The sequence below is a fragment of the Nipponia nippon genome, unplaced genomic scaffold, assembly GCF_047370975.1.
Source record: "Nipponia nippon isolate SJK-2023a ecotype South Korea unplaced genomic scaffold, ASM4737097v1 scaffold_2, whole genome shotgun sequence".
NCBI classification, from domain to species: Eukaryota; Metazoa; Chordata; class Aves; order Pelecaniformes; family Threskiornithidae; genus Nipponia; species Nipponia nippon.
In genome coordinates, this window is record NW_028262336.1 from 120,505,987 (window position 1) to 120,518,530 (window position 12,544).

At 40.3% G+C, this 12,544-nt stretch overlaps 1 protein-coding gene across 6 annotated transcripts in view; it reads right to left on the reverse strand.

Annotated features, from left to right (window-relative positions):
* FAT3 (FAT atypical cadherin 3) overlaps positions 1-12,544 on the reverse strand; it is a 323,469-nt gene that overhangs the window by 35,971 nt on the left and 274,954 nt on the right. For all 6 annotated transcript variants that reach the window (XM_009470374.2, XM_087758042.1, XM_087758041.1 and 3 more), the window contains 3 exons: positions 10,044-10,187; positions 9,290-9,487; positions 6,000-6,798 (listed from right to left, as the gene is read on the reverse strand). In XM_009470374.2, coding sequence (XP_009468649.1) covers positions 6,000-6,798; positions 9,290-9,487; positions 10,044-10,187 — 1,141 coding nt within the window. The remainder of the gene's footprint in view (positions 1-5,999; positions 6,799-9,289; positions 9,488-10,043; positions 10,188-12,544) is intronic.

Below are 12,544 nucleotides of genomic sequence, written 5' to 3' on the forward strand. Positions count from 1 at the left end.
GTACTGCCTGTAGCACTGGTAGAAAATGATGCATGGCAATCTTTATTAATCACTTTAGTAGGTAATATTAACAGGAATAACAGCTGCAATATAAAGTCACACTTTAAATCTTATAGAATCAAGAAACAAATGTCATTTAACAGGGTTCTGCACTGCAGAACTATATGCTATTTAAAGGTAAAGTCTGCAGAATTTAACAGAGAATATGATGTTTTCTATAGTGTTGTGTTTTTTTTTTTTAGAAAAAACCCCCACATTTTTTGGAATTCAATGGTAAGTAACAATTATTTCTGAAATTATAACAGTTGGTCAAATATTCTATAGGCTGCCTTGTATTTTTTATTTGGTTCTTTCAGCTATTTTAATTCATTCTTACGTGACGAATACACAGTCTTCTCCTGTACGCAGAGTATATCTCTTCTCTGAACACACTTAAACCTTTTGTGAGGCTGTAATTCAAGTGAGCCTCTACGTAGCTGACAGACAAGTCATTTAGACAAAAGCTCCACAGCTCATCAGTGTGCAACAGAAGGGGGCACTGAGATTTCCAAATATGGCTCTGCAAATTTTCACATCCCCTAACCCATGACTGTATCTTCGACATGAAGCAATAAAGCAGTAGCTTACTTTGTTATCCATCTCTGCCAGTTTTTTTAGCTGATTCAAACTCTGATTTGTACTTCGGAGTCCTACATCCTTCCCCAGTCAAAATATATATGGAAAGGATCTAACATATTTACTGCAACTGTGGAGATACACTACAGAACTGCTTATCCTGGCAGGCCCAGAATAGTTCTTCTGGTAAACTACAAGCAAATCAACTTTTTATTCATCCTGCTGCAGCAGGATTTCATAGCTGTCACAAAAGTTTTAAAAAATTCAGACTTGGGAGAAGAAATGCTCTATGCCTGTCTGTATGGTTATAAGTACATAAGCTACAAATCTGCATTATTGCATTGCCCTAGCTAACATACATTTTCAGGCTGATTTCACAACTATGCAGAGCAAAATTGTGAAATCGTTCAAGGTTACGTTGTCCACATCAAAGATTTACAGCCTGAGTTTAAATAAAATTATTCTAATGTTGCATTTCCACTCCAAAGAACAGTCTATTTACCATCCAATAAGAGATTCAAGAAATATGGATTTGAATTGATCTTTTTTTTTTTCTGTAGGCAAGTCCGGTCAATCCACGGCATTCCCTTGAAACTCAGTTAGTATTAATAAAGCTGTTCTCTACAAGGTATCAGAGACACATGAGCTAGCATCAACCAGTGCATGTCAGGAAGAGGTGGAACAGAGCCACTTGATTTTGACAGATCATCTTCAGTTTAATTACCTAAAAGAAGGTAAAAGTATTACAATCTTCCTGCTAGCATACTGAGGAAGAAAACACTCTTCCATTGCAAAATGAGACATTTATTTAATTCCTGTCCATCCAAAGAAGGATCACTTCCAAGAATGTAAATATATTTTGAAAATTGAGTACTTCAACAATTTTAACTTGAGATATTTGGTGTTTTTCTGTAAGCCTATTCTCCTGAGTCTGTATGAATATTAAAAGAAGAGTCTGTTTTTCTCGCTTGCAGAAGAAAGCTTGAAAGGTGACTCCCAAAGGCCAGAGTGCCAGAAAGCATACAAAGCAAAGCTCCAAAGTGTTACTTTTAAACAATCTAATAATTAGTTTAGTGGGGAGGGAAGACGGTCAACTCATGAGCTGCAATTTGTTTTTATTTTTGGAGCACAGTGACCAGGTATTGTAAGCAATGATTGCAATACACATGTAAGTGCAGCTACCACAAACTTGGTTCTGCACAAGTCAGTCATGGGTTTCAGTTAGCTCAAGTGCCCCTGGAAAACTTTTTGTCACATAGTAAGTCCTAGTGAATCAGATTCTCTCTCATTTTTAGAAGAACTGAGACATTTGACCTCTTCCATCCACTCCTTGATCACAGCTTCCCTTAAGACCCCTTAAGTGATAGATAACACTTGCCCTGATTCTACAGTCATGCCCCCGCTTGATGCTTCAGCTCTCCCATGTTTTATATGAGACTGTGCATTCTCAGCATGGGCCTCAAAATGGGGGATATTCACAGGGAGAAACAACTCTCCTCACATAAGTGCAATGTGAAAAGGACTACAGCCAAATCAAATCTATCAAATTTATCTGCAATTCTTTGTTCTCAAGCACAGGCAGGACACCTTCAGTCTTCCTGGCTACCTTGCCAGGACAACTCGAGGCTCGTTAGTATGTGTGCGCTTCCTGAAAATGGGAGAAGAGGTATTGTACACATAGAAATTGGGTTCCTAATGCCCAATCCTGCAAAACACCCAGGACTCTTTAATAGGCAGCGTGTGCTCTGTGGAGCTAAGGACACCAACCACCTCTGAAGATTGGGTCCTATATTAATAGCAGATCATCCTAGTCTATGATTTCCTTTTGTCAGAACATTCACAAAATCCTAGAAGTGGCTCCATAAAGTCTGAATTGCCTGGTTTCATGAGAAAGTGGTCCAAGACTGCTATTCACTTGATTAAATAATGTGGATGTGAGTGTCTGCACTTTTGCTGAACACTTCTGGGTCTATTAGAAAAATTCTTTCAAACTATTAAGCCAGAACCATATTAAACACTTGAAATGGAATTCATCTCATCTAACTTTAGGGCATGATTCATCTGACTGATTTCAGACATCTAGGGAGAGATGTATCACATCATTAAAAATACCTCATTCTTTCCACTGTCTGCAAATGGGGCCTGGAGTGACCAGCTCAGATGTAGATATATATACCCACATTTCTCAAGATGATTTCAATCCAGCCCTCTCCCATAAACATATTAATGTAACCTCACTTTTGTAAGATTATAATGAAGAACAACGCTATAGCAAAGTAGTCCCAAGAAAACCTGCTTCTTCCCTGTATCTTTGTCTCAACAAAAAAGAATTACTTTGCATTATGAAAAATAAAAATGCGGAATAGATTTTTGCTTCTGAAAAATGAGAACGTCATGAGAGCTCTTTTACATGAAGATATTTATTCCGGACCTCCTATCTTTATTTCCCACAAGCACTGACAGATGTTTCCATACCCCACGTCATGTGATGGGAGACTGGCAATTGCATAGCACAAACCCCAGTTTGTTACAATATTTTTCACACAAACACAAGCAGATGAGCCAGAAATCTAAGGAGACAGTCAGTTATTGGAAAACTCTTCAGTTCAATTTTATTGATTTTAAAAGCTTAGATTGATGCACCTGAACTTTCAAACTTATTCTTCCAGAACTGAGCTGCTGAAGCTCCGAAGTTCACTCACTGCCTGCTTTACAGTCTCCCTGCATTTTCATGTTAGATAACTCCGTTTGCTCAGAAAGGTAATCTAGGTAAGTTATGCACAGCTGGCATGCATAAATTGTGCATATCTGTGACATCTGCCGGTGGGAAAAACACTCCAAGTATGATACATATTTCAAGAACAAGTGAATCAGTTCAAACTCAAGCTTTCTGGGTCATAATTGAATCAGATCTTGGGAAACATATGCGATACTTTAATGGCTTTGTCATAATTCAAGCTATTAATATTTACTGGACTGGATCATGAAACTATCCTAGTAACAAAGGAAGTATAATACCTTTATTATACTGATAATATTTTGCTAATGCTGTCTTGTTAAACAAGCCAAAAAAAATTATTCTGATATTTTGTGCTCTTTTTTCCTAACTTGCTGCATTTATGTGCATGTCCAAGAACTACTGATCAAAGAAATATTTGCATTTTTCTCACTCTTTTATTGGGCCTGGTCTTTAGCCTTCATGAAAGCAGAACTATGCATATGTTCTCTAATTAATATACCCTCAGAAGTCTGTGTTACCTCCTATGTGATAAAACACAGTGTGTGTCTGTGTGTTTACCTAAATACCAAGATATTTCTTGTGGCTCCTTTAATTAAAAACAGTAGAAGAGGCTGGAGCATTAACTAACGTGGAGAAGGGCAAAGCATGCATTTTTTGACTTCCCACCAAGATCTCTTATCTCTGTGCAATAGGCACCAAGGCTTTGACTTCTCTGGTAGCTATACTTAAATCAGCAGCTCTGGACACTTTTGTTACAGGCTGGATGGTAGACTGGACATGCACAACCCCACCTGAAGGCTTGTGGATTGCCCATGGGAAAGCAGCACAAGGTGGCTCGAATGGGAGCTGTGGGAACCCATCCAGCTTTCCAGCTGGACCAGGACAAGCTGCCTGTTGCAACTGTTCCCATACAGCAGTCTTCAAGGCCATGATAAATGGTCCAGAGGTTTGGGACCACAGACGGTCTGCAAAACCACATTGCCTTTCCATCAGCCTGCCATGCATTTTGAGGATTGACTAGCGCATGACAGAAAAATTTGGAAATCACTGTCCCAGCTGAATATTTGCGCTTCCAGTGCAAACTTGCTGTGCAGGGAGGAAAAAGGAGAGAGCTGCTGGATCAGAACTGTACTGCATTGTGAAGTCCTTTTTCTAGAGCTAAGCTAAGGGATTATGAGGCAGATCCACTTACTGTTAGTATCTGAAAAGAATAATACATTATTATTGACTTTAATAAGTAGTGAAATGAAATTATAAACAGTGAAAATTTTGGCTGCAAGAAAACCAATTTCTGACAGTGAGGGCTATCACTATCCCAATGGAGATGGGGATTTGTGATTTCTTGGTACAAAAATGAGACAAAGCTATGACTTAGAGAATATAAAAGTGTTTTGCAGACAGCGCTCCTGCACTGGCTCCTGGACTTGTCTGGAGGATATTGCAGCATTGTCCCCTTTAAACCTGTGAAAATCCTTTATTTCAGAGCCTTTCATGTGTAACAAAACGTCGACTATTTTTATAATAGATACATCTGTCTGAAACTTATAATGGTATTACTTAAAAATTGACCAGATAGCCTGCTTTTGAATGTACATGAAAATACCTCAGATACAGAATTCTGATATTTTTACAGAACTGAACTTCTATGGCATTATTCACGTGCCGCAGGAGACAATGATTTCTGGTTAAGTTTTATGCAATTTATGCCTACTTTCATCCTCACTGAAGTCGATGGTAGGACACGAAGTCCTGCTGACTGCTGTAGAAACAAAGGTTGGTTACTGAGAGACATAGCTGCTGAATTCTTGTACTGCTCTGTGTGTGTATGTGTGCATGTGCGCTTAAGATGAGGGAGACTTAGATGTATTGATTTTACAGCAGCTTTTTTCTCCACTCTTAAATGAAGTGGAATGAGGAGCAAATAGCCTGGCAAACAAAAGAAACAGAACTATTATTATAACTGCCTGAGGTTTTATACTCCAAGTGCAGAATCACAAGGAAGATTGGCTCTTGAGTCTATTTGTCATATAAACCCATGTGAAATCTCTGCCAAAATGTGGAGCAGCCTGAAACCCAGCCAAAACCCCACCCTGTCACCTACTGTAGCATTAAAGGTCAGGAATAGTGCTTGCTTGCAGTTATTTAATAAAATACTTAATTGGTTTCCATGCCTCTCTGCAAAAATGGGACTGGAAAAGGCCTTTCCACCTGCACTGCTTAGGCCTGGGGTCCTTTTCCTTGGAGACTGCTGGTGCGTCACAGTGAACCAGGCTGTTCTGCTATGGTCACACTCCAGGTTTATTCCAGTGGTGGCACAGACTTGGTGGGAAAGTATATCCCTCCCTTTCCTCTCCGTTCCTCTCCCTTTTCTTCCCCTCCCCTGGATGCTGGTTGATGGCTCTGATTACAGAGCCTCCAGGAAAGAGGTCTTTGTCGTAAAAGGCCAAAGTTCATCATCTTCCATTTACATCAGTAAACACGAACAATTCTTCCCAAGACTGAGAAATCAATTCCCACAATACATCAGCCAGTGGTGCTTTAACGGACTGAATTGAAATGCCCCTTCTAATCTGCATCAGAGGAATAAAACCGATCCTATTGCATAATGTGGAAAGATGGGAGGGGAAAAGGGAGCGGTACTCACCATTGCACATGCAGCGCACATTCCTGTAAAAGCGGGGGCACACAAAACTAATTCGTGCTGTGCTATAGGTCATCAGGGAGTGTGAATCAATAGATAGACTTTGCTCACAGTGTTGTTCCTGACAATCCAGTCCAGAGCAATTCTTCTCTAAGATAGCAGAAATACGAATCACATTTTCCAAGTGTCTCCTTGCATTGGTAAGCTTCTGAATCAAATAGGCAGGCTTATAGAAACCACCAGTGTGCATCTGAACTGCAAACAGCATGTCAAGCTGATTGCTGCCTGCCACCGGCTGAATACTGATGATGTGTAGGCTGTCTTGTTTTTGGGAGAGCACAGCGTTTCGCAAGGTACGCCTGAACCCATGCATGTGAAGGCCCACAAAGTCTTCTGGGGAAACGTTCTCAAAACGGATGGTGACTGTGTTCTGCAGCATTTCTTGTAGCAATTGCTCAACGTGGACCACAACATCGATGGGTACCTGGAACCGGCCATCACTGACAGAGACATTCAGGACATACTTGCCATTATCAAGCCCTCCAAGGGCAATGATCTTCCCATCATGGCTGTTGACCTTGAACAAACTTTTCTGCTCTGATTTTAGTGTGTATGTGAGAACATCGTACACATCCTGATCTGTGGCATGAATTTTCCCAATGACTCCTCCAGGAAAATCATCTTCCATTGTGACAATGAAAATCTCCAGTGGAATGGCTGTTGGTTTGTGAATGCTCTCTTCAATAACCCTCACCTGAACGTAGGTGTGGGAAACCTGTTGAGGCTTCCCAGAGTCCTTTGCCTAATGTAATTTAGAAAAAAAAACAAAACAAAAAACCAACAAAATAAAACACACATACAACACAGCCAACAACCATAACTTCTTGCTCTATATATTTTCACAGCATCAGTAATTCTGAAAACTTCTCAAGAGAACTTCCCAAATGCATTTGCAAAATACGTATGTAAAGAAATGCCTCAGCCATTTCTAGTGGTGGAACTTGCAAACTCTTTAGGGAAGCACAGATATCTCATCTAAGTGGATTGCAGAGAGAAATATGTCAGCAGAATGTCTCATTACTCAAACTGAAATGTTCCCAGGATCCCACAGCTATCGCTTTTCCTTTTCACAACAGAGCCATTTGAATGTGGTATATTCTGCACCAAATGGAGTTTGGGCTCACTTCTACCCTGGAAAAGAGACTGAAGCCCAGTGAAATACCAGCATCAGTTTCTGCATTGCTTGGTGTGCGCCAAAGTGTTTCAGACCCTGCTTAGTTTGTGTGGCTGTGAGGGAGTTCAGAGTTTTTCTACAGCACTCTGTACTACTTTACCTGAAGCAGGCAAGAAACATGCTTGAAATAAATAAAATTTATCACCCTCCAAAAATGAAATAGGGTGCTTGTGCTGTTACTAACAGTAAGATATGAGAGCAGCACTGCACTTGGACAGATGACTGTATGACCCAGAGCACGTATGATAGCATCATTTGCACTTTTTTTCTAGAGAGTAAAAGAGCAAGTATGACAAAAAACCCAAGGCCATCTTGACAGAAAGGTGTGCAAACTTGAATCAGTGTCCTTTCCTGCACTAAGAAAAATGTTTCATTGAAGTCACTATTAAGATATACTGCTCCACACATTTATTTGCTCCAGAGAAGAACAGAAAACTAAAATACCGCTGGGGAGAGATGTAGCACACATTCAAAGATCTTTGTTTTTTGACATGTGGAGAAAAATTTACAAGCCGAAGGAAAAAAAAAGACAGGATGGCAATAGTGACATGGACATTACTACAAAAGGATTGGTAACTCTGAGACATTCTAAAAATCATTCATCCTTACTCCTAAAAGGGCTAGATGGAGTATTTAAGAAAAGATTTTACGTACGTGTGCACACACATACGCATGTACATGCACAGAGATTACATCCCAGTCCACTTTCAATTTTAACGTTACTTTTTATACATATAACAGAGTAGGAACCTGATGGTGGAAAGCAGAAAGCAGTACTCTGGCACATATTAATGGAAAGAAACATTTCTATGGCCTATACACAACAGGAAACTATAAAATATGTTTTCACTGCAGAAATCCCTAAAGAAAATAATACTCAGAGGAATTAGGCCTCCAGAATCCAACAGCATGGTTTTCTGAACATGTTGGTGCATCTCAGACATAGTGGTCTGTCTAATATTTCATTTATGTGACATACTTGGATTTATATAGCTAGAGGATGCTGCTTAAATTTGATTCCAATGCCCAATTTTGGCTGTACTGGAACTTTGGCTAGCAAATTGCCCTGAAAGCAGGATATTTTAGGATGAAGGCACGGTAAGAATGAGAGGTGAGGTTTTTTTTTATTTTCCTACAAGGCTCAAAAAATGGGTTGCAGGAATATTAAATGGCAAACTTGTAAAACCTGACTTTGATTTGAACTGTCTATTAGCACTAGAGTTTATATTTTTTGAATTGAAACTAACTGAGGATGCTACTGCTACGAACAGCATTAAGTGTGCTTGTACAGGAGCAAACAGGCTGTATTTAGAGAAATCAGCCCCAGTAAAGAAGTGGAGGAAGCCTGCATTTCAGACTTAGATTAGAGGACCACATCCCATTTCAATGGAGAGGTGTAGTTCATTCCCTAGACTTGCATATTTACTGAACCCTACTACGTGTTCTCTGGCAGGCCTGAGGAATGCGGACAAATTACTTTTAGATTTACAGTTATTTGTAATCAAAATTAACCTGGCTACAAAGTTCCTCAACAATGACTCTAAAGCTAAGTTTGAGCTGGACTTCTATTGCATGTCTTATTTTCACATTCTTTAAAAGCTAAGTTGACCTTGGAAATGTGATTTCATGAATTCTTGGTAGGCTTCCAAAAATTTATGATTAAATTTATGACTTAAAAGCAGAAGTGATTTTCCTTCCTAGAACAATATTTTGCTCTCACTTGTTCTGTGGTGTATTTATATGTATGTAATGCATTTTTGCTTATTTTCCTCGCTTAGCTACAGAAAAAAAAAAAAGATGAAAATCTTAAATCATAACAGCCTCTGCTCAGAAAATCCATTTCATGCAGAGGAAATTGGAAAGGTGGCTGGCTACCTATTTATATTTATACAAAATTAGGTTTAAGGAAATCAAATGAAATACACCATATTGTGCACTTGTAAACTGGAATGCATGGTATTTACTCAGGATACAGTCAATTAAAACCAACCCATATGGGTAATGTACCTACCACTGTGAGGGTTTTTGTTTCTGAGCAGATGCAAAAATCAAGCCATACCTGCACGCAAAGCACATATTCGGTTGCAACCATGTGCTTGAAGATGACTGCAGATCTCAAGACGCCATGAGGGTCCAGTGTAAACTCCTCCTCTTCATTGCCGGTGAGGATGGTGAAGGTAAAAGGGGGGCCATTGTGAAAAGAGTCTTTGTCTGTCACTACCAGCTGCAAAATGCTTGTGCCCACTGGTTTATTTTCCTTTACACATATACACAGCGTATAAAGAAAAGGATTAAAATGATACATATCACAATCATGAAACACCACATATTGCTATTGAGAATATTCAACTGAATGCTCTTTGCTCAAGACAGCATTTCATAAGCAGCATTTATTTGGCACCGCTTACACCTCATGGACTGGTAGCAGAGACGGAGGTACCCGCCACATCTCCAGGGACTGATGAGCTCTGCCTGATACTGTGTCTGATCAGGGCTGAGTAACCACTAAGACTTGCACCCTGAGCAAGGTGCAAAGAAGTGCCAACTCAACCCAGCTCAGACTTTTCGAGGCCAGAGTACAATTTCTGGCACAACAGCGATGAATGATAAAATGTGTGACAGATGCTGAGGTTAAAGAGCTTCACCAAACAGAAACTTACCGAAGAGTTAAGAAAGACATGTTTATACTTTCCTTTAAATAAGATCACTGGATACATCTTTGGCAGATAAAACATCAAAAGCTACTTAAATGAAACCAAATGCTTTTGTATTTTAAAAGTCAGAGAAGTTTTGGATGTGCAGGATAAACTTACTTGAATTACAGCTGTATAGTTAGCTGGAGTAAATACAGGGCTATTATCGTTCACATCGGAAATGTCCACATTGACCATCACTGATGAAGACAAGGGAGGGGTGCCGCTGTCTCTTGCTTGGATAACTAATGAATAACCAGATATCTGCAAAAAGGTGAAAACATTAAATTATCATGAAAACGGTCCTAAATTTCAACTCATCTTCTTTACACCCAGTGCACCACCTACCATATTCTAAGGAAAGCTGTTTGGCCTCATTATTTTCCCTGCCCTTAGTATAACATTATCCTGTTTATTGCCACACTGTGTCCCAACTTCTGTTTTATAAGGCTATCAATAAATATAACAGCTTCACTGTATTAAAATAACTGTATCAGATGATGCATTCCTGAAACAAAGGGGCAGACAAAAAATAAACGATGGATAATATCCAAACTCAGCCATTACTGCTGTAGCTAACATTTTCATCTCTCCTAGGCGTCAGCTGGGATATGTGACCTGATTCTATTTATCTTACGGTTGGTTTTCAGGATATTGTATAAATTACTTATTAAAGCCAACCTCAGTTTGACACACAGTGTTTCTAACATGGTGATGGAGAACCAAGAAAAAGTTCACAGACAGTTGGCTTAAACACACTGGAAAACATTTGGGACTACTAGGGACAATACAGTCTCTGTAGCAACATGATGTTATCCACCATTCAGTAGAAGATACGGGTTTTTTGAGCATACTTGTTTGCAACAGCCACAAACTACTGAGCACGGTGTGGGCAGTTCAGTGCATCACCCTTGGGCCCTCTATGCACATATGTGCCCGTGTGTGAGGTGTGAGCATATGTGACAATCTGCAAAAGCTCTGTCTACACACAGCTTACGGATGACAGTTTGGTTTCATGAACTGCATCCTTATGTCAGCCTCCTTACGTCTTACGACTGCTTTTCACTGTATATCGCTCCCCGCTCCCCAGGGAGAGCTGCTGGCATGTCTGCCCATGAATCCTTCTATGGGGGAGTGAGCAAAGGGCAAAACATGTGCCAGATAAAACATCCCACTCCAGATGCAGGGCTGGAAAGGGGAAAAACATGCCCCTGCAGAAAGGACCGATGTAATGTTAAAGGTGCTTTTTTGTGGTGAGAGGACATCCAAAGCCATTTGAAAAATAAAAGTCATTTGGGTAGGAGGGAGGAGTACAGGCTAAACATATGAAACAAGGGGGTTCTTCTGGGATGCGGGACCAAGCTAAAGAAAAAGGTAACAGTTTTTTGGAGGGGTTGTATGGAGGAGAAAGACCGCAGTTTGGTGGGGGTGTAGTGGCAGAGGAGGCATGAAGAATCCTGAACTATGGAAAGTCAAGAAACTGAGGCAGAGAACTAATTTTTTTTGCCCCTTTTGAGCTGTAATTTCTACTGCTAGCTAAAGTCAAGATTGGCAGTTTTGTGGGGTCTTTCCCAAATTTTGTGTGTGTTTGCTTTCATTTCCATGTATCCCAGTACAGTAGGTGGCAAAAGTCATGGTTTCTATGTGATTATAGCTCTGGAAATGAGTTTCCTTAAACCACTGAAACCTGGGAGTCAGCACTGCCTTTGGGGATATACAGCAGATGGGGCACCATGTATCATTTTCCCTGAAGGGGTCAGAAACACCTGTGTCTAGGAAATGTGCCAAGGAAGCAAAGAAAAAGACGATATCACAGCTTATTTTAACCAAGGGAAACTTTGGAAAACGCAGATCTAACAGAGCTGGCATTAAACATGCACACACCGGTGAGGGTGAAAGTGTGTGTCTGAATGCAGATGTACATGAGTACGCTTCAGAAACTAAATAAAATCATATTAAGAAATTAAGCCTGTGCTACTTAAGAGAAATGTATTGCAGCACATTTATAACATGCACAGCCATTGCTACTTCCCTGTCCTCGACAGTCTGCAGTAGTCATTCTGCCACCACTGACAATTTAATCCTGCCTTTCTGATAATACAGAAAGGATATTTGCCACTGTTTTAAGCAGTAGCCCTGCTTCCAGTAGAGAGCTTTTCCAGCTGAGCCCACATTCTGAGGATAGCAAACAGCTTCTCCAGTTTCACGGATGCATTGCTCAGGGGCAGAAAGCGTGGATTTCTTTATGTGTGGCAGGACTTTTGAAGCCATGTAGCACTCTCCTGCCCTGCTAGTAGCACAGGCAATTGTATTTGTTTGTTTTTTTCCAGAAGCTGCTAATTGCTAGCTATGGCAAAATGGTGATAAATCACCCTGAATGAATAATCTAGTAAGCAAACAAAGCAGCAGAATCTGTTTAATGAAGCACTCTTTCACTTTTGGTACAGCCTGGCCACTTCATAACATCACCTCCCAAGTGACATGTTTTGCAGAGTGCTAATTAATGGCTGAGGTCTCAGTTCGGTGCTTGGTGCCACAATCTGGAGTATGGTGTAATCACTCTGTTGCACACACTGCTGCACGTGTGTGCTTGCACGCTCAGGAGAGAGGAGGCAGCTCAT